The 23,383-nt window shown below is 41.8% G+C and overlaps 1 protein-coding gene across 2 annotated transcripts in view; it reads right to left on the reverse strand.

Annotated features, from left to right (window-relative positions):
* Positions 1-22,776, reverse strand: part of LOC134988659 (pregnancy-specific beta-1-glycoprotein 3-like) — a 270,727-nt gene extending 247,951 nt beyond the window's left edge. For both annotated transcript variants that reach the window (XM_063950568.1, XM_063950567.1), the window contains exon 1: positions 22,689-22,776. In XM_063950568.1, the coding sequence (XP_063806638.1) occupies positions 22,689-22,740 (52 nt within the window). In that variant the 5' untranslated portion in view covers positions 22,741-22,776. The remainder of the gene's footprint in view (positions 1-22,688) is intronic.
* Between the last annotated feature and the right edge of the window lie 607 nt (positions 22,777-23,383).

Consider the following 23,383-nt stretch of genomic DNA (forward strand, 5'->3'; position numbering starts at 1 on the left):
ACCTTGCTAACCCCGCTATTTGAAACCCTGCGGTCTAGGCTATCCTCCTAAGCCCGCCCACATATATGCTTCACGCAGCATACTAATAACTAACATGCTCTCTCTATTCCCATATAGGAACCAAGATGTTCAGTTCGAAAATCTAACTACTTTTCAGTTTTGTTGGTATTGATGTTGTATTGCTATTATCGTACTTGTTGTTTGACTTTGCATGTCACCTTTTAACCACACACCACTTTCACAAAGACTCATACGCCTCTCAACCACTATTGCCTCTATCACACAGACCACCACTGGAGGGACGTGTTCCTTCACTCCCTGTACTTACCACACAAGCTCACACAGGCCCACACTGTTGTTTACAAACATCTAGGCCCACCCCCCTCCCCACCTCCTCCCCTCCGTGGAGGGAGTACGATCGCTACCCGACGCTCCTCCACTTTGGATCCTTTGATCCCACTCTCTGTGCCCGTTCCTTCTCGCTGGTCGTAAGGAACTTCTACACAGGCCCACCCTACCTCCCCCCCCCCTTTTTTTTTTTTTTTCCTCTTTCTCCCTATCTCTCCCTTCACTTTCTCACTATTGTTTAATTTTCTCATCCTCCTCTCTTTCTGCGCCTCCCTCTTTCTCCCCCATTTCTCCTCCGCGCACCCTCCCAACGCCATAAAAGATGCCCCTACTCCTGGCGTCTTTGAACACCAAGGGTCTCAATACCCCCCAGAAACGCTCGTCCCTATTCCGCTCTCTCCAAACCCTAAAAGCGGGAATTGTGCTCATTCAAGAAACCCACTTCAAATCTCGATCACACCCTTCCCTAACCACTAAACGCTACCCAACGGCCTTCTACTCTTCAAGTCAATCGAAACACAATGGGGTGGCCGTCCTGATCCACTCCAAAATCCCATTCACACTACATTCGACCCACACGGACTCGGATGGCCGATATATCATTCTGACAGGCACGCTCGGACACCTAGAATGCACGATCGCCACTGTCTACGCTCCCAACTCTGGGCAATCCTCTTTTTTTAACACCTTTTTCTCAGACCTGAACAAAATCAGAAAAGGGTACTTAATATTAGGAGGGGACTTCAACACTGTCCCAGACACCGATCTGGATAAATCTTCCGCCCAGTCCCGCCCCCATCGAGACTCTCCCTCACGCTCTTTAAACAAACATATCCTCGAATCTGGTCTCTTCGACGTTTGGCGAGCCCTCAACCCAACAGCCAGAGACTACACCTTCTTCTCAACCCCACACCAATCATACTCTCGCATTGATCTATTTTACTGCGGCGCATTGCTCTCCCGACACGTACTAGACTCATCTATCCTCACTAACCCTTGGTCAGACCACTCCATTATCACAGTCTCCTTCGACTTCCTTGACACCCCGACGACTCGCCCCAATTGGAGACTAAACGAAACGCTCTTAAAAATCCCTCAATTCCAGGAAAAGATCAAACTAGCTTTAGCCGACTATTTTTCCTTAAACATGACTGACTCTATTTGCACCCCACTAATCTGGGAAGCCCACAAAGCAGTAATCAGGGGACACATCATTAACTACGCATCACATAGGAGCAAGGATCGCAAACAAAAAATATCATCCCTCACAGTTGAAGTCCACAACTTAGAAACACTACATAAGCAACGACCCTCGCAATCTCTCTACTCAAAGCTCACTTCCACCAGGGCCACTTTGAACGCGTTGCTAGCCGAAAAAACCGAGCACTCACTCCGCTGGCTGAAACAAAAATTCTACGAAAAAAGTAACAAAGCCGATTCGCTATTGGCCGGCAGATTGAGGGCTCGGAAAGCGCACACTGCTATTCCGGCTATCAGGGACGAACAAAACGCCCTCCAATACAACCCAAAGACTATCAACTCTCTCTTTCGGACGTATTACGAGCAGCTCTACAACTTACCAGACTCTTCCTCCTCAATTGACCCGACCCACCCCACGGTTGCAGACTACTTAGCCTCCACAGATTTGCCTCGTATCGACGCCAACACCTCCATGGCCCTGAACAAACCCATCACCCCCGAGGAATTAACCATTGCCATCGGTAGCCAGAAACCATCTAAGGCCCCGGGCCCTGATGGCTACCCAATGTCATATTATAAAACTTTTCAACCCGCACTACTCCCCCACCTCACGTCACTATTCAACCTTATCTTAGACGGATCCACCTTTCACCCCCACACTACCAAGGCCGTCATTACCGTCATTCCAAAACCCAATAAAGATCCCCAATTAATTTCTAATTATAGACCCATATCACTTTTAAACTCGGATCTGAAAATCTTTGCCAAAGTACTAGCTAATAGACTTAATCCTATCCTCCCCTCGCTCATACACCCCGACCAAGTGGGCTTTGTTCAATCCAGACAGGCACTCGACAACACTAGACGTGTCGTGGACATTATTGACCACATTAACCTCCACAAGATCCCATCCCTGACCCTTGCCCTAGACGCAGAGAAGGCCTTCGACAGAGTTTCTTGGCCCTTCATGCAACAGACTCTGCAACGTTTTGGCCTTCAAGGTAAATTTCTCCAAGCCATACAAGCCCTTTACCAGAACCCCTCGGCCTCGGTTCTTTCCAATGGCCTACTTTCGGACCCTCTAAAAATTTCAAATGGAACACGACAGGGATGCCCACTATCTCCCCTTATATTCGCACTCATCATTGAACCCCTTGCAAGCCACATTCGGACTAACCCTGACATCACGGGAGTCCAAGTCAACCATACTCAGTACACCATCTCCCTCTTTGCTGACGACATCCTCCTAACCCTGACAAACCCAACTATCTCTCTCACAAACCTTTTCCAGGAACTAGCCACATATGGCAATCTCTCGGGCTATAAAATGAATCAAACCAAATCCGAAGCCCTCTCATTGCACATCCCCAAACCAACTAAGCTACAACTACAACAGAATTTTAACTTTTCCTGGCGCAGACGCTCCCTCAAATATCTTGGAATCTCCATCACCAAAACTTACAATTCCCTCTACAAGGCTAACTACCCCCCTCTCATCACGTCAATTCTCGCTGATATACAACAATGGGAATCTTACTTCCTTTCTTGGGTGGGACGAATCAATGCTATAAAAATGAATGTCCTTCCCAAACTTCTATACCTATTTCAGACACTCCCGATCTCCGTGCCCTCCCAGACTCTTAACAAACTCCAGTCCTCCCTCTGCAAATTTATCTGGAACCACAAAAAGCCTAGAATCCGGCGGGATATCTTAGCCAAACACTCTCAAAACGGGGGTCTGGGCCTTCCCATCCTCCAACGCTACTACGACTCAACCAGACTAAGCCAACTGGCTGCCTGGCACGCTCCAGAACACACTAAAAGATGGGTAGACCTGGAGAGTGATTTATCGGGACTCCCATCAATCTCTTACTTGCCCTGGCTCTCTAGTAAAACACGCACCCCATCCCAATGCACCTCCCCCGTAATAGAATTGACACTTACACATTGGCGAAACCTGAATAAAAAATTAAAACTATCAAGCCACCCCTCCCCCCTGACTCCCATCTGGAGTAACCCAACATTTCCCCCGGGACTCTCTCGGGAAATGGCCCGCCCCTGGATCTCAGCGGGAGTTACCAGGATACACCACCTCACAGGGACACACTCTATTAAATCATTCTCTGACCTACAAACTGCGCACAACCTACCTAACTCACTGTTCTACCAATACCTGCAAATTCGCCACTTTCTTTCCTCTCTACAGTTAAAGTTTCCTCTATCGATCCCCACACCTTTTGAGAGACTCTGTATTTACAACTCTACCAGCAGAGGCACCATCTCCCTCCTCTACAAGACTATCCTCAGCCCTACACCCCCACCTCTCGAACCACATGAGTTAGCATGGGAGGCTGACATGGGGTGCCACCTAGAGGACGAGGGTTGGGATACAATCCGCACCGCGATCTCACAATGCTCCATCAGCGTGGCCATACGGGAAAACTCTTACAAAATATATACTAGATGGTACCTGGTACCGGACCGACTGCACAAGATCTACCCCGACACCTCCAACCTTTGCTGGAGAAGCTGTGGCCAAGTAGGCACATTCTATCATATTTGGTGGACCTGCCCGGTGATTGTTCAATACTGGACAAAGGTCCGTAAGCTTATCTCACGACTAATCGACTTGCCAGAGCCCCTATCGCCTGCGAATCTCCTCCTCTGCTCTCCGCCCGATCACATCTCCAAGGAATCTAAAAACCTAGTTCTCTTCATATCTTGCGCAGCAAAATACCAAATTGCAAGTAATTGGAAGAATCCTGAAACCCCCAGCAGCCAGGCTCTCAAGAATAGAATCTGGTTTGTGGCAAACATGGAATACATCACTAGCCTTCGCCATAACACAGTTAAAAAGTTCCACTCCATCTGGCTCCCATGGTACAGGCTCCATGACCGCCCCCTCCCAGGACTTAACTAATTAAAGACCCCGCCTCGCAACCACAACCCCCTCTTCTATATCCCCTCCCCCCCTATAAATGTAATTTTTTTCTTTTTTTTTCTTCTCTATTTATTTATTTACTTTTTCTCTTTCTCTTCCCTTTCTTCACTCTTCTATTTTTCCCCCCTATCCTCTGAACTCACGTCCCACTACAGACGCTGTTCTACTCCCCCGCTCTCTCCCTCCCCTCATAGCTCTGGATTCTTCGGCTTCCAGTTCTTCTCCCTATCAATCATACCACACCTTTCCACCATTCTCTCAAAGAAGTTTACTAGCATGTTTTGTTTCTATAATGACCACTCTGTTTTTACAAACTCTTGTTTATCGTTTGTATATCGACAATTGACTCATATGTTTCTAACATAAAATAAAAATCATATGATGGAAAAAAAAAAAAGTGAATAATAAAGTGATATAACTTTTCGATTAGGGCTTTCTTGCAAAAGGAGGCTATCCAAACCATTGTTCAAATCCATTCCTTCCAACACTTGTAATACACTACTTACATAGTATTGGACTTGCATAAATGTTAGATTTGGGGTCATTATCTTCTCAAATTCTTCACTAGTTTGAATACATGTATACAGTATCTATATGTTGTCTGACTCTTGACAAATCCATTTTTCTCCATATGGTAAAGGGGAGAGGATTTTTCAAGAATGGTAAATGAACCGAGACATTGGGATGTATTTTCATTCTATGTCTTATAATCTGCCAGACTCTTCTGGTAGCTCCAATGGGGTATTTGCATAGTTCTCTTTCCTAGACATCCAGTCCTTATTGTAGCGTATACAGTATGCGCTGAAAAAGGATACCATTCTAAAGGGGGAATTCAAATATTTGAAAAGTCAGTTGAGTGTTTGTTTTTTCCTATCTAATAGACACCCAACCGACTTTTAAAACATTTGAATTCCCCCCTATGTTGGGTAAGTTTACTGCCCCCTTGGAGGAAGGTTGTTGCAAATTAAAAATACTAATCCAAACTTTTTTCCCCTCCCATATGAATTTATTGAAAACTCTATTAATCTAATTTACGTAATTTCTAGTCAAGGTCACCGGGAGTATCTGTGTATGATATAATTGTCTTGGAAAGGAGACCATTTTTATTATGTTAATTCGTCCTATATGGGACATCAACAGGTTTTTCCATCCCCTCAACTCTGTTTCACATCTTTTTATGGCTTCCTTCACATTGATATCGTTTAGTTGACTTAAATCCTTTGGAAGTTTAATGCCCAGATAAGTTATATATTTTGAAGCTCATCGTATTGGAAGGTACCTTGCCCAGGCAGGTTTCCTATAACCCAATTTACTGTACATTGCCAGTGATTTCTCTAAATTATTTGTGAATCCTGAAGCCCTTCCGAATTCCATCAGTTTTTCCATTAATGGTTTTAATGATGGATGGATTTGTTGTATACAACAGTAGATCATCTGCAAATGCATTTAATTTAATTTATCCAATTCTTGCCTTAATACCCCTCAGAATTGGGCAGTTCCATAAGTAACGATGCAAAGGATCTAAATCAGAATTGAACAATAATGGAGAGAGTGGACACCCCTGCCTTGTTACTTTGTTAATTTTTACTTTTTTGCTCCTATTGCCATTGATAAGGAGGGATGTGTATGGGCATGTGTATAAATATTGTATAAAATTAATTAATTTTTCACCAAAATCCCTTATGTTTAACACTTTATATAGAAAAGGCCATGCTATTGTATCAAAAGCCTTATTGGCGTCCTAGCTTAATATTATTCCGGGCTCAGAATTGTCTTGTTGTATGTGTAGGATTGCTGCAATAGCTGTTCTTACCCCTTTAACCGAATGGCGACCTGTAATGAAGCCCAACTGGTGTTCCATCAGTATATCAGATGAGATTAACTGCAATATATTGGCCATAATGTTGGCCATGAGTTTATAATCCAAGTTTAATAAGGTGATTGGTCGATAGGATGACTCTAGTTGTGAATCCTTGAAAGGTTTTAAAATTAATGTTGTATACGCTGCATTAAATTATGAATAATTTGGGTTATTTTTATGTATATGCTGAAATAGATCTGTTAATAGAGGAATAAACTATTCATGTAAGTCTATAATATTCTGTTTATAGCCCATCCGGGCCGAGGGATTTCCCCACATTTAGTGAAGATAATCCTGTCTCTATCTCTTCCTTTGTTATATCTGAATTAGTGATGTGCACCGGAAATTTTTCGGGTTTTGTGTTTTGGTTTTGGATTCGGTTCTGCGGCCGTATTTTGGATTCGGACGCGTTTTGCCAAAACCTCCCTGAAATTTTTTTGTCGGATTCGGGTGTGTTTTGGATTCGGGTGTTTTTTTTACAAAAAAAACTCTCAAAAACAGCATAAATCATAGAATTATTAACCTCAATAACCATAATTTCCACTCATTTCCAGTCTATTCTGAACACCTCACACTTCACAATATTATTTTTAGTCCTAAAAGTTGCACCGAGGTCGCTGGATGACTAAGCTAAGCGACCCAAGTGGGCGACACAAACACCTGGCCCATCTAGGAGTGGCACTGCAGTGTCAGACAGGATGGCACTTAAAAAAATAGTCCCCAAACAGCACATGATGCAAAGAAAAAAAGAGGTGCACCAAGGTCGCTGGATGGCTAAGCTAAGCGTCCCAAGTGGCCAACACAAACACCTGGCCCATCTAGGAGTGGCACTGCAGTGTCAGGCAGGATGGCACTTAAAAAAAATAGTCCCCAAACAGCACATGCAGCACACATATGGATAGTATACTTGACGACACAGAGGTAGAGCAATGGACTACTGTACCGTACTGCTATATATATACTGGTGGTCAGCAAAATTCTGCACTGTCCTCCTACTATATACTGCGCACAACTAAAATGCAGCACAGGTATGGATGGATAGTATACTTGACGACACAGAGGTAGAGCAATGGATTACTGTACCGTACTGCTATATATATACTGATGGTTAGCAAAATTCTGCACTGTCCTCCTACTATATACTGCGCACAACTAAAATGCAGCACAGGTATGGATGGATAGTATACTTGACGACACAGAGGTAGAGCAATGGACTACTGTACCGTACTGCTATATATATACTGGTGGTCAGCAAAATTCTGCACTGTCCTACTATATACTGTGCACAACTAAAATGCAGCACAGGTATGGATGGATAGTATACTTGACAACACAGAGGTAGATAGAGCAGTGGACTACTGTACCGTACTGCTATATAATACTGGTGGTCACTGGTCAGCAAAATTCTGCACTGTCCTCCTACTATATACTACAATGCAGCACAGATATGGAGCGTTTTTCAGGCAGAGAACGTATAATACTAGTGGTCACTGGTCAGCAAAACTCTGTACTGTACTCCTCCTATATAATACTTGTGGTCCCCAGTCCCCACAATAAAGCAGTGTGAGCACAGATATATGCAGCACACTGAGCACAGATATGGAGCGTTTTTCAGGCAGACAACGTATACTGGTGGTCACTGGTCAGCAAAACTCTGCACTGTACTCCTCCTATATAATACAGCTTCTCCCCAGTCCCCACAATAAAGCAGTGTGAGTACAGATATTTGCAGCACACTGAGCACAGATATGTAGCATTTTCAGGCAGAGAACATAGATATTTGCAGCACACTGAGCACAGATATTTGCAGCACACTGAGCACAGATATTTGCAGCACACTGAGCACAGATATTTGCAGCACACTGAGCACAGATATTTGCAGCATACTGAACACAGAAACTGAGAGAACGCAGCCACGTCCTCTCGCTATCATTTCCAAAGCACGAGTGAAAATGGCGGCGACGCGCGGCTCCTTATATAGAATACGAATCTCGCGAGAATCCGACAGTGGGATGATGACATTCGGGCGCGCTCGGGTTAACCGAGCAAGGTGGGAGGAATCCTAGGCTGCCTCGAAACCGTGTAAAATGGGTGAAGTTCGGGGGGGTTCGGATCCTGAAGAACCGAACCAGGTCATCTCTAATCTGAATTAAGTATTTCTTTTTGGGCTTGAGTTAATTTAGGGATGCTACTTTCCTCTATTACCTGATCTATTATATGATCCTGCTGTGGAATTGCTGTGTAAAGATTGGAGTAAAATGTATGGAATACTTTTATTATTTCTTCATTGTTTGTTATTAGCTTTCCATTCTTAAACATCCTAGTGATATTTGGTGGACCCCCTTTATTAAAGTAAACCTTAGTTACCTTCTAAACCAGTAAATAACGACACGGAGACATGATTTTGGCAGAAAAATTGCTAGCTATTTATTTGACCCTAACCATAGCAAACCTGTAAATGGAAAAATTTGTTAAGCTGCCGAATTCCCGGCAAAAATGGTGGCAGAAAAAAGAACGGCTCTATAAAACTATTGGTGAACTTAAATTGGTAAACTGACCGAAACCGTCCAACACCTTATCAAAAACCGGTAATAGGTGTCAACACAACCCCCACAGTGACTTCCCACCGCTCCTGGGTGCCCTGCCGCTGCCTCCCGGATGGGTGGTCGAGCGGCCATTAAGTCGATGGAGGTGAGTGCACCTAAACCAAATAAACTGAAACTTACTACCTAAATAAGCGATACAACTACAAACTGCCGTTCTTTTCCGCCTATAAATAGCCAACGAATGAAAAACCAGCCAGCAATCAAAACGCCAATGCACTCCGCATCACCAAAACAACCACATCCCATAGGGCGGGAGGGCGGGAAGGAAATTTGAACAGCCAAGAGGCTCAAAATGGCCACTACAGTGTCTATATACCCTAACCCTCCCCCTTTTCCTAAGGCTGTACTACCTCACAGCTGGGTCCACCCCTCACAGGATGTTTAACCCATTCCTCTCCTATGCAGTCAATTCTTTCTCCTTACATCCCTCAATGCTGTTATACAGTACTATTTCTTCCTTTACGGGGTCTTGTTGAGGCAAGCAATCTCCCAGCATGGTTACCCCATCTTAAAAACGGTTCCTTGAGTGGTCTATTGAATATTTTGCCTGAGCTAATAAATATCTTCCTAGAAGCTATTTTATTTTTATGCCTCAAATTTATCTACGGGTGAGTTTGTTACATATTCCCTAAAACTCTCTGCAGTCTTACCACTTAGGGCTTCATATTTTTGTTTATTTTTCTTCTTATAATTATGTACATAAGATATAATATGTCCTCTGATTAATGTTTTTGATGTTTCCCAAAAGAGTATGGGGTCGTCCCTATGCTCTCTATTATCCTGCTGAAATTCATACCATTTAGTCTTAAGACATTTTCCAAAGTCTCCAGAGTTGTAAAATATTGTGGAAATCTCCAGGAATAATCACACTTCTTGTAATTTGGAATTTCCATTGTGATGTGAATTGCTGCATGATCAGAGATTACTATTTCAGCAATTCCTGAATCTATTACCTCAGATACTAAATCTTCAGCCACCAACAGGTAATCGACTCGTGAGAGTGATCTACGGGCCCCAGAATAACATGTATATGATCTGATGGATTTTTTAGATGCAAAAAATGCAACTAGGCCGTGTGTATTTTTTAAATTGCATATTAAACTGTTACACAAATCTACCCACTTCTTGATGGTACTGATCTATCTAAAGCAGAATTATCCATCTAATTGTAATCTCCTCCGACAATAAGATTGGGGCAATCCCTTTCCAGAATCATCTGGGATATTTTGGTTAAGAAATCACTTTGTGCTGAATTTGGTGCGTGTATTTTCAAAAGAGTGTATGATTTAGAGTATAGTTGAATTTTGAGCATAATAAATCGGCCCTCAGGGTCATCCACCCTCTCCAACACCGTATACTGAACCTGCCTCGCAAATACTATTGCTACTCCTCTAGATTTAGAGTTATAATTTGAAGAAACACAGTCGCCTCTCCATTGGGCTCTTAATTTATAGTCTTACCCTGTTCCCAATGTATCTCATGTATTTCACCGCTTTATTCCTTTTCATATGTTCTACCACTTTTTTTCGCTTTGCTGGAGTATTCAGGCGTCAGGCCTCCCACATTCCATGATATAAGTTTCAATGTATGCGTCATTATTTTACTTTATAGGAGAAAGAAAAAGTGTTTTTAAAAGGGAAAAGTGGCAATTTGGAGCTATAATGTCCTAACCACTTAATTGAGTTTTCCAATCCTCTAAAAAAGTACAAAAATAGCATCTACTGTATATATAAATGTCTGAAAGTGTAAAGAACAACAAAAAAAGAGGAAAGGGCAGGAGATTATCCCCTGGTTATGGGTGATAATCTGGCCTCATGCCAGTACCCCTATTTCGTGCTCTCCTTTCCTGTGACAATCTTCACTTATCCCCTTACCTCCTATCCATTCCTACATCCCCATCATATAGGGGTCTCGCCACCTCCTGTGTACAGAGAACATGTATCATATTCAACAAAACAACAATATAATATTTCCAGTGTGCCAAATGCTTGTGAGCAATAAAATTACAGTTCAAAACATGTGTGTTCATTTTTATATGATTTTTTCCATACTTTCCCTTTTCCAAAATACAAATAAGGTATTTGGCACAATATGCCCCATCCCTGCGCTTCCACCTGCTTGATATAAAAATATGTGTTTCACTTCTCTATCTTCTTTCATTTTTATACCTAAATACCTACAAAAAAAAAAAAACACCAGTGCCATATATTTTATTTTAAATGGCTCTCCATTATCACGGTCCTTTACACCTCTTTGCTTCTCTCTTATTTTTACCTGTTCTTAATCTCTCTCTCTCTCTCTCTCTCTCTCTCTTGCTCTCTCTCTCTCTCTCTCCTAAATGCCCGTTGTTACCATGTGGTTCCCCTAGTAAGTTCTCTGATAGGAGATGGGCCCTTGCTGCTTCTGGTGTATTAAATATAAAGGTCTAACCATAATTAAACATAAATTAAACATAATTAAACATAAAAGGTCTTCCATAATTCTACATTTTGCTGGATACCACAAAGTGAAGCGTTTCCCCCTTCCTATCAGCATTTATACAGTGGTTGGAATGCTTTACGTTTTTTTTTGTTGAAGGGCTACTGAGTGGTCTTGGAAAATCAAAATATTGACACCTTCTATGTGCACTGGGGAGCATTTATGGTATTCTCTCCAAATTTTGTCCTTAGAAGCATAATCTAAGAACTTCACAATGGCTGGTCTTGGCCTGTCATTAGAGATTTCCCTTACGTGGCCCAATCTGTGTGCCCTTTCAATCCCAGGGTATATGATGTAATTTTGAAGATTTAATGCTACAATCATTTTAGAGGTTATATAGCTAGGCAACACCTGATCTGATATGTTTGTTGGCGTACCTATGAAACGTAAATTGTTTCTACAGTCCATATTATCAAGGTCATCTATTTTGTCCAGAAGCCACTGGACTTGGGGGGTCATTCCGACCCGATCGCACGCTGCAGTTTTTTGCAGCGGTGCAATCGGGTCAGAGCTGCACATGCACCGGCGCCGCAGTGCACCAGCGCATGCCAGACGGCCGAAGGCTGTTGTTTCCTAGCGATCTCCTCTGCCTGATTGACAGGCAGAGGCGGTCGCTGGACAGGAGGGGGTGGCACAGCCGTTTTCAGGGCATGGTTCAGCCAACGCAGGCATCTCCAGACCATGCGTGGGGGGGGGGGGGCGCAGCAGCTGCGTGACATCACACACAGCTGCAGCAACCCTGGTAGCAACAAGTACCTCCTGGCCAGCCGCTGGAGCAGCGCTGGCTGGGAGTTACTCTACAAGTACAAAAGCATTGCTGCTGTGCAATGGTTTTGTACTTGTTTGGGGGGAGGTGGCCTGACATGTGAGGCAGACTAGCCCTGTGCTGGGCGTCCCCCCGCATGTCAGTGTAAGCGGTCGTAGCTGTGCTAAATTTAGCACAGCTACAATCAACTTGGAATGACTCCATTGCTTAGAATGGGTTGCCATCATATTTTGTGCAATCAGGTCATCATCTTCAAGATCGTTAACCCCCTGTACCAATGTTTCTATTCTTGCAGTATTCTCAGTAATTCTGGCCAAAGCTGCATCTAAAGAGGCCTGGATAGTATCTAATTTTTTATCTATAGTAGGTAAAAGAATTGTTGCCATATGAGATAGTATTGTCTTTTTCTGAGCCCTGTACTTGGCGGGTAGGAGTATTAGTTGGTGTAGGATCCTGTATTTGTGACCTTACCGGTGATCTCTGGGCAGTTTTTATCCCTTTCTGCCTTTGTTTCACCATCTCTGTGGTCTGTGACTTAGGTGACTGTTTTATAGCACTCGTATTGGAAATACATTTCTCCATACCCCAACGGGTCCCCCCTTACCTAATCCTCTCTATCCTCTCCTTTCTGATTGTAAAAAGACTTTGGCATACAAGAAGAACAGGAATATACAATTCACTACTGTTCAAACCACAAAAGATCATCCAATATTCAAAGACAAGCAATTTGAATCACAGAAGAAATAGAATTGGAATCAGGATGAAGAACAATTGGTATCACAAATGAACATTAGGATTTTTCAAGAATGGTAAATGAACCAAGACATTGGGATGTATTTTCATTCTATGTCTTATAATCTGTCACACGCTTCTGGTAGCTATTAACAGTGGATGTTGGGCAATTTTTAAGTCAAACTCCGTATCAATAGTGTGAAGAAATACCGTCAACCCCATGTTTGGTAGGAATGAACCCTCCAATGGAATTTGCATAGTTCTCTTTCCCAGACAGCCAGTCATTAATGTAGTGTCTATGTGCTGAAAAAGTATACCATTCTAAATTGGGTAAGTTTACTTCCCCCTTGGAGGAAGGTTGTTGCAATTTAAGAATACTAATCCTAACTTTTTTTCCCCTCCCATATGAATTTATTGAAAACTCTATTAATCTAATTTACGTAATTTCTAGTCAAAGTCACCAGGAGTATCTGTGTAGGATATAATAGTCTCGGAAAGGAGACCATTTTTATTACGTTTATTCATCCTATAACAACAACAGGTTTTCCCATCCCCTCAACTCTGTTTCACATCTTTTTATGGCTTCCTTCACATTGATATCGTATAGTTGACTTAAATCTTTTGGAAGTTTAATACCCAGGTAAGTTATATATTTTGAAACCCATCTTATTGGTATGTCCCTTGCCCAGGCAGGTTTCCTATAACCCAATTTACTGTACATTGCCACTGATTTCTCTAAATTAATTTTGAATCCTGAAGCCCTTCTGAATTCCATCAGTTTTTCCATTAATGGTTTTAATGATGACTTTGGATTCGTTATATACAACAGTAGATGATCTGCAAATGCAGTTAATTTAATTTCTCCAATTCCTGCCTTAATACCCCTCAGAATTGGCCAGTTCTGTAAGTAACAGTCAGGCGTGATATAAAATATAAGTTTCACTATTAATCAATCTCATGCTTTCAGATGTTTTAGCACCAATGCAAAGTACAAATTAAATAAACATTCTGAAGATAGTACTAGTTTCCCATTACATGTCAGGTTGTATGCTGACTATGCACAATTCAGTCTATTTTTTTTTTTTTCTTCATTTGGTTATTATATCAGTGTTTTATTTTATATCCTTAGAAAGGTGGTTGGTGTTTGTTATGAATATAATATGGTGTTTTTAATAGGACAAAAAGGGGGAAATATATATATTTTTAATACAAGGGAAATATATATTTATTACAAACTTATGTGTTTCTCTGCATCAGTATTCCTGACACAGGTATAGTGTACAAGCAAGGGCAATGTCTATTGTCTGGTTATATGAGACCAAAACAAGACAAGTGTTTGGAGTTGGACATATATCAACATTTGAATGTTTGCGTCTTCATTTTCAGACAATGGTGTTTCAATGTGTGTTAATTTATATAATAAAAGAAAACAAAAACCACCTACAATAAAGTATCCCCCCTAGCGCTAATACAATCAGATTTATTTAATTTAAATTCAATTAAGTGTATGTGTCCCAAGTCTGCATGCAGCTCACTATAAGCATGGGGACTTCTCAACCCCCTACCCGTAATGTAAAGAAACTAAGAAAAAAAGAAATACAGACAGCGCTTGCAGACTTCTTATTATAATAATAAAATGTATTAGTTTATTCTGTCTTATTAATATTTCTCTATTAGTACCATTGTAAGAACAATATAAAATAAAATTCTTCCCTTGCCTCTACAACTATTTTGCATGCAAAAATAAAAATAACTAAAAACCACAATGACATAAATTAAAAATTCATGGCACACCTTCTAGAATCATTCAATACTCTGCTCCATATAATAATTTAGCAATCCCTCTTAGTGCACATAGGATACAATCAGTTACAATTGATTCACAGCGTTTCACTTAATTGCTACAAGCTGCAACAGTTGAGTCCGATGTTCAATCCCTTATTTTCACTCAGATTGATGCTGTATCCTTTCCTTAATGCTTTAATCATAAGGCAGATGTTATAAAGACACTTAATCAAAAGAGATCAATATGATGGAAACTTGCTTTCAAAAGTTCATCTCACATATAACTTTCAGCAGCTTTTTATCTCCCTTAAAACTGGTGCTGATGTATTTATAGCAGCAATGAATTATTCACTTGTGCATGCATACATGTGAATTACTTGGAGCAGCAGAATTAATGAATCTCATATCGGATTTTATAAAACATGGCCATGTTATAATTGATTACCGCTACGCCTCCTGGGTTCCGTTTTAAAGTCCTCCCGGCTCTGGTGCCAAATACCCTTTTACAACGAGCCTTATCCGGAGATCCTTCAGAATTTCCTCCCAGTGCTGGACGCAGGTGGTTTATAAAGTTGTCACTGGCAGGTCAGGTACAGAGACGCGTTACACCGCCTAATTCATTGCTGCTATATAAATACATCAGCACCAGTTTTAAGGGAGATAAAAAGCTGCTGAAAGTTATATGTGAGATGAACTTTTAAAGCAAGTTTCCATCATATTGATCTCCTTTGATTAAGTGCCTTTATAACATCTACCTTATGATTAAAGCATTAAGGAAAGGATACAGCATCAATCTGAGTGAAAATAAGGGATTGAACATCGGACTCAACTGTTGCAGCTTGTAGCAATTAAGTGAAACGCTGTGAATCAATTGTAACTGATTGTATCCTATGTGCACTAAGAGGGATTGCTAAATTATTATATGGAGCAGAGTATTGAATAATTCTAGTAGGTGTGCCATGAATTTTTAATTTATGTCATTGTGGTATTTAGTTATTTTTATTTTTGCATGCAAAATAGTTGTAGAGGCAAGGGAAGAATTTTATTTTATATTGTTCTTACAATGGTACTAATAGAGAAATATTAATAAGACAGAATAAACTAATACATTTTATTATTATAATAAGAAGTCTGCAAGCGCTGTCTGTATTTCTTTTTTTCTTAATCTATATAATCCATGTTAATCATTGTATATAATATATTATTTCTAACACTCAAAATTGAGTACACAGTGCCCCCTACTGGTTTTTTTAGCATTTATGTATATTCCCTAATTTGACCTTTGTACATATGAAATTGCTTATTCAGGAGCTTTCCAGCCTATATAAGATAGAAATTGTCAATGTTAAATCAGCCTTGATCTGCCTGGATGAACATTGACTGCAGAAGTACCAGGATGATCTGAATATAACTCAGCCTGTAGACGTAGAAGGCGAGGCTCCTGGGTATGCTGATGTGATTGCTGTATTGAACATCTGCTGAATTGATCAATAAACTTAGCTTAGTATACAATAAATTCATATTTATATATTCAAGTTTATTAAAGTACTTTTCCGGGAATCCACATATTTGGGTCTCCTCAAACTTAACCCACCTGTAACAGTAACAAAGCAAAGGCTCTAAAGTAAGATTGAATGTTAATGGAGAGAGTGGACACCCCTACCTTGTTCCTCGGTTCATTTTTACTTTTTCTCTCCTATTGTCATTGATAAGGAGGGATGTGTATGGGCATGTGTATAAAAATTTAATAAAATTGATGAATTTTTCACCAAAATCCCTTATGTTTAACACTTTATATAGAAAAGGCCATGCTATTGTATCAAAAGCCTTATTGGCGTCCAAGCTTAATATTATTCCGGGCTTAGAATTGTCTTGTTGTATCTGTAGGATTGCTGCAATAGCTGTTCTTACCCCTTTAACCAAATGGCGACTTGTTATGCCCAACTGGTGTTCCGTCAGTATATCAGACGAGATTGACCGCAATCTATTGGCCATAATTTTTGCCATGAGTTTACAATCCAAGTTTAATAAGGTGATTGGATGATAGGATGACTCCATTTGTGGATCCTTACCAGGTTTTAAAATTAATGTTGTATACGCTGCATTAAATGATGAATAATTTGGGTTATTTTGACGTATATGCTGAAATAGATCCGTGAATATAGGAATAAACTCTTCATGTAAGAGTCTATAATATTCTGCTGATAGCCCATCCGGGACGGGGGATTTTCTCACTTTTAGTGAAGATAATCCTATTTCTTTCTCTTCCTTTGTAATATCTGAATTAAGTATTTCTTTTTGGGCTTGAGTTAATTTAGGGATGTTACTTTCCTCTATTACCTGATCTATTATATGATCCTGCTGCGGAATTGCTGTGTAAAGGTTGGTGTAAAATGTATGGAATACTTTTAATATTTCTTCATTGTTTGTTATTAGCTTTCCATTCTTTACATCCCTCGATGCTGTTATACTATTTCTTGCTTTACCGGGTCTTGTTAATAAGGCAAGCAATCTCCCAGCTCGGTTACCCCATCTGTAAAAACGGTTCCTTGAGTGATCTATTGAATTTTTTGCCTGAGCTAATAAATATCTTTCTAGAAGTTGTCTGTTTTGTTTTTATACAAAAGAATCATGGACATTTTTAAGTACTTGTGGATCCAAAATATTAATGGATTATTTTTTGGAATGTGTATACTAAGAGTGAGTAATACGCAGAGGTGTTTCACCCTTTAAATACACACACATGTATACAAATTTTTATTCTCTATATATATATTTTTCATGTTATATGTACAGTATGTATTGTCATTGTGGTGTGTAGTATACTGCATATCTTGTTTTGGTATATTTGTGAACAACATATATCTATATATATTAATAAAAAACCTTTTATTGATTACATTTGGAAAATAATATTTATTGAGAAGAATATCAGCGTCTATTTTGCTTGCCAAAAAGCGGTGGGAGAAACCCCTTTTCTTTTGTATACTATTTAATAAAAGGACTTGTGGAAACCCCTTTTTTTCTCCATAGCTGCTTAACGTAGCAAGTAAGGTGGTGAGCGCAGCCCTTAGATTTCTGTCTTCTACAGTATTTTGTTTTTATGCCTCAAACTTATCTACGGATGGATTTGTTACATATTCTCTAAAGCTCTTTTCAGTCTTACCACTTAGGGCTTCATATTTTTGTTTATTTTTCTTCTTATAATTATGCACATAAGATATAATATCATATATGTCCTCTGATTACTGTTTTTTTCCCAAAAGAGTATGGTGTCGTCCCAATGCTCTCTATTATCCTGCTGAAATTCATACCATTTAGTCTTAAGATATTTTCCAAAGTCTCCAGAGTTGTAAAATATTGTGGAAATCTCCAGGAATAATTACCGTTCTTGTAATTTGGAATTTCCATTGTGATGTGAATTGCTGCATGATCAGAGATTACTATTTCAGCAATTCCTGAATCTATTACCTCAGATACTAAATCTTCAGCCACCAACAGGTAATCGACTCGTGAGAGTGATCTATGGGCCCCAGAATAACATGTATATGATCTGATGGATTTTTTAGTTGCCAAAAATCAACTAGGGCGTGTGTATTTTTTAAATTGCATATTAAACTGTTACACAAATCTACCCACTTCTTGATGGTACTGATCTATCTAAAGTAGAATTATCCATCCAATTGTAATCTCCTCCAACAATAAGATTGGGGCAATCCCTTTCCAGAATCATCTGGGATATTTTGGTTAAGAAATCACTTTGTGCTGAATTTGGTGCATGTATATTAAAAAGAGTGTATGTTCAAGAGTATAGTTGAATTTTTAGCATAATTAATCGGCCCTCAGGGTCATCCACCCTCTCCAACACCGTATACTGAACCTGCCTCGCAAATACTATTGCTACTCCTCTAGATTTAGACTTATAATTTGAAGAAACACAGTCTCCTATCCATTGGGCTCTTAGTTTATAGGTGGACATTGCGAGTTGATCGCTCGCTAGCTGTTTTTAGCAGCCGTGAAAACGCTATGCCACCGCCCACTGGGAGTGTATTTTAGCTTAGCAGAAGTGCGAACGAAAGGATCGCAGAGCGGCTACAAAATAATTTTGAGCAGTTTCTGAGTAGCTCCAGACCTACTCCTAGACTGCGATCACTTCAGACTGTTCAGTTCCGGATTTGACGTCACAAACACGCCCTGCGTTCTCCTAGCCACACCTGCATTTTTCCAGGCACGCCCACGTTTTTATGAAACACTCCTTGAAAACGGTCAGTTGACACCCAGAAACGCCCACTTCCTGTCAATCACTCTGCGGCCACCAGTGCGACTGAAAAGCATCGCTAGACCCTGTGTGGAACTACATCGTTCGTTGTAATAGTACGTCGCGCGTGCTCATTGCGCCGCATACGCATGCGCAGAAGTGCCTTTTTTTTGCCTCATCCTTGCACAGCGAACGAATGCAGCTAGCGATCAACTCGGAATGACCACCATAGTCTTTACCCTGTTCCCAATGTGTCTCCTGTATGAAAGCTTTCCCCGCTTTATTCCATTTCATATGTTCTACCACTTTTTTCCGCATTACTGGAGTATTCAGGCGTCAGGCCTCCCACATTCCATGATATAAGTTTCAATGTATGCGTCATTATTTTGCTTTATAGGAGAAAGAAAAAGTGTTTTTAAAAAGAGAAAAATGTGCAATTCGGAGCTATAATGTCCTAACCACTTATTGAGTTTTCCAAACCTCTAAAAAAGTACAAAATAAATAACATAATATATAAATGTCTGAAAGTGTAAAGAACAACAAAAGAGAGGAAAGGGAGGAGATAATCCCCTGGTTATTATTAACAGTCTCTTACATAGCGCAGCAAATTCCGTTGCGCTTTACAATTGGTTATGAGTGATAATCTGGCCTCACGCCAGTACCCCTATTTCATGCTCTCCTTTCCTGTGACAATCTTCACTTATCCCCTTACCTCCTATCCATTCCTACATCCCCATTATATAGGGGTCTCGCCACCTCCTGTGTACAGTGAACATATATCATATTCAACAAAACAACAATATAATATTTCCAGTGTGCCAAATGCTTGTGAGCAATAAAATTACAGTTTATTAGTAACATAGTAACATAGTATCTGAGGTTGAAAAAAGACAATTGTCCATCGAGTTCAACCTATTTGTGGTCTCCTATGCATGATGATTTGACTAAAATTTCTGACTGATGCTGCTGTCAGCCGTTGCATTTTATCCCTATTTATAGTAACTATAATGCATGACTATGCACCATACCCCTGGATATCCTTATCCATTAGGAATTTATCTAACCCATTCTTAAAGGTGTTGACAGATTCCGCCATTACAACTCCCTCGGGCAGGGAATTCCAAACACGTATTGTCCTTACCGTGAAAAAGCCTTTACGCCGTATTGTGCGGAATCTCCTCTCCTCTAACCTGAGCGAGTGTCCACGAGTCCTCTGTGTTGATCTAACCAAAAACAGGTCCCGCGCAAGCTCTGTGTATTGTCCCATTATATATTTGTAGATGTTGATCATATCCCCTCTTAGTCTCCGCTTTTCCAATGTAAACATGCCTAGTCTTTCAAGCCGTTCCTTGTATTCCATCGTCTCCATGCCCTTACTTAGTTTGGTCGCCCTCCTCTGTACCTTTTCTAGCTCCAGGATATCCTTTTTGTAGTACGGTGCCCAGAATTGTACACAGTATTCAAGGTGTGGCCTCACTAGTGATTTATATAACGGGAGTATAATACTCTCGTCCCTAGCATCAATACCCCATTTTATGCATGCTAATATCTTATTACCCTTCTTTGCTGCAGTCCTACTTTGGGTACTACTGCTTAGCTTGCTATCTATGAGGACACCTAAGTCCTTTTCCAGTACAGAATCTCCTAATTTTACCCCATTTAGTAGGTAGGTGTAATTTTTGTTCTTGTTACCACAGTGCATTACCTTACACTTGTCTGTGTTGAAGCGCATTCTCCATTACATGTATGTTCATTTTTATATGATTTTATTTCCATACTTTCCATTTTCCAAAGACCAAAATACAAATAAGGGATTTGGCACTATATGCCCCATCCCTGTGCTTCCACCTGCTTGATTCAAAAATATGTGTTTTACTTCTTTATCTTCTTTCATTTTTATACCTAAATACCTATAAATAAATAAAAAAACACCAGTGCCATATATTTTATTATAAATGGCTCTCCATTATCACGGCCCTTTACACCTCTTTGCTTCTCTCTTATTTCCATCTCCTCTCTGTCCTAAATTCCCGTTGTTACCATGTGGTTCCCCTAGTAAGTCCTCTGATAGGAGATGGGCCCTTGCTGCTTCTGGTGTAGTAAATACAAAGGTCTGGCCATTTTCCATAATCTAAGTTTTGCTGGACACCACAAAGCGAAGCGTCTCCCCCTTTCTATCAGCATTTACACAGTGGTTGGAATGCTTTACGTTTTTGTTGAAGGGCTACTGAGTGGTCTTGGAAAATCAGAATATTGTCACCTTCTATGTGCACTGGGGAGCATTTATGATATTCTCTCCAAATCTTGTCCTTAGCATATTCTAATAACTTTACAATGGTTGGTCTTGGCCTGTCGTTAGCGCTTTCCCTTACGGGGCTCAATCTGTGTGCCGAGAGGCGGGGCAGTTTCTTACAGAGCGGGGGGCAGTTACTGACAGAGCGGGGGGGCAGTTACTGACAGAGCGGGGGGCAGTTACTGACAGAGCAGGAGGCAGTTACAGACAGAGCAGGGGGCAGTTACTGACAGAGCGGGGGCAGTTACAGACAGAGCAGGGGGCAGTTACAGACAGAGCAGGGGGCAGTTACAGACAGAGCGGGGGGCAGTTACAGACAGAGCAGGGGAGAGTTACTGACAGAGCAGGGGGCAGATAATGACAGCATGGGCAGTTACTGACAGAGCAGGGGGCAGTTACCGACAGAGCAGGGGACTGTCACTGAAAGTGCAGGGGGCAGTTACTGACAGAGCAGGGGGCAGTTACTGACAGAGCAGGGGTCAGTTACTGACAGAGCAGGGGGCAGATAATGACAGCATTGGGCAGTTACCGACAGCAGGGGGCAGTTACTGACAGAGCATGGGGCAGTTACTGACAGAGCAGGGGGCAGTTACCGACAGAGCAGGGGACAGTCGCTGAAAGTGCAGGGGGCAGTTACTGTCAGAGCGGAGGGCAGTTACTGACAGAGCGGGGTGAAGTTACTGACAGAGCAGGGGCAATTACTGACAGAGTGGGGGGCAGTTACTGACAGAGCGGGGTGAAGTTACTGACAGAGCAGGGGGCAATTACTGACAGAGTGGGGGGCAGTTACTGACAGAGCGGGGGGAAGTTACTGTCAGTGCGGGGGGCAGTTACAGACAGAGCATGGGGGGCAGTTAATGACAGAGCAGGGGGGGCAGTTACTGACAGAGCGGAGGGCAGTTACTGACAAAGTGGGGGGCAGTTACAGACAAAGTGGGGGACAGTTACTGACAGAGCAGGGGGCAGTTACTGACAGAGCAGAGGGCAGTTACTCACAGAGCAAGAGATAGATACCGACAGAGCAGGGGGCACATACCGACAGAGCCGAGGGCAGATACTGACAGAGCAGGGGGTAGATAATGACAGCATGGGGCAGTTACTGACAGAGCAGGGGGTAGATAATGACAGCATGGGGCAGTTACTGACAGAGCAGGGGGTAGATAATGACAGCATGGGGCAGTTACTGACAGAGCAGGGGGTAGATAATGACAGCATGGGGCAGTTACTGACAGAGCAGGGGGTAGATAATGACAGCATGGGGCAGTTACTGACAGAGCAGGGGGTAGATAATGACAGCATGGGGCAGTTACTGACAGAGCAGGGGGTAGATAATGACAGCATGGGGCAGTTACTGACAGAGCAGGGGTTCTGCCTGCGTAGCCCCTTATACAATCCTATGTCTCTGTATGACATCACGTACCTTGTCCCAGGGGCATCAGGACACACAGGAGGGGGACGCAGAGAGACCACATATTCCCAGCACTGCGCTCAGCAAATAGAGAAGTTGTGAAGAGAGAACTGAGAGACGGAAGGAGATGTCGCCCTGGTGTTTTATATCCTGTGTTATAGATGTACACACACACTAAGGTCATTCACAACATACACACTGCCCCTGCACACTGACACCACCAGGTGCCTCAACGCTTAATGCATTTTGAGGATCAGACTATTACACCCCCCATACCATGTATCTTCCCTGTGATAGGGAGGTGACAGTGTACCAGACAGATCAGCTTCAGGTGCCGCAGTTCCAGTGGATCTCTGGTGTGAGATGTGATATTGGGGGTAATTCAGATCTGATCGGTAGGGTGCGTTTTTTGCATCCCTGCGATCAGGTAGTCACCGCCAACAGGGGGAGGGTTTTTGTGTGTGCTGGTGTGCGATCGCATGTGCTGGAGAACTGCACAGACAGTCATTTGTACAGTCTCTGCACTGCCCAGGACTTACTCACCCGCTGCGATCAGGGCCATCTTAACAGCAGTGTAGGCCCCTGGGCGAAGCAATGCACTGGGCCCCTACCCATCCTCCAGCGGTAGGGGTGGGGGGTGCTATCAGCGGCAGCTTTGATGTCCCGCGGGCGGTAGGGGGTGTTCTATCTTTCACTCAGTATGTAGG

Source organism: Pseudophryne corroboree, chromosome 2 (genome assembly GCF_028390025.1).
Source record: "Pseudophryne corroboree isolate aPseCor3 chromosome 2, aPseCor3.hap2, whole genome shotgun sequence".
In the NCBI taxonomy this organism is placed as follows: domain Eukaryota; kingdom Metazoa; phylum Chordata; class Amphibia; order Anura; family Myobatrachidae; genus Pseudophryne; species Pseudophryne corroboree.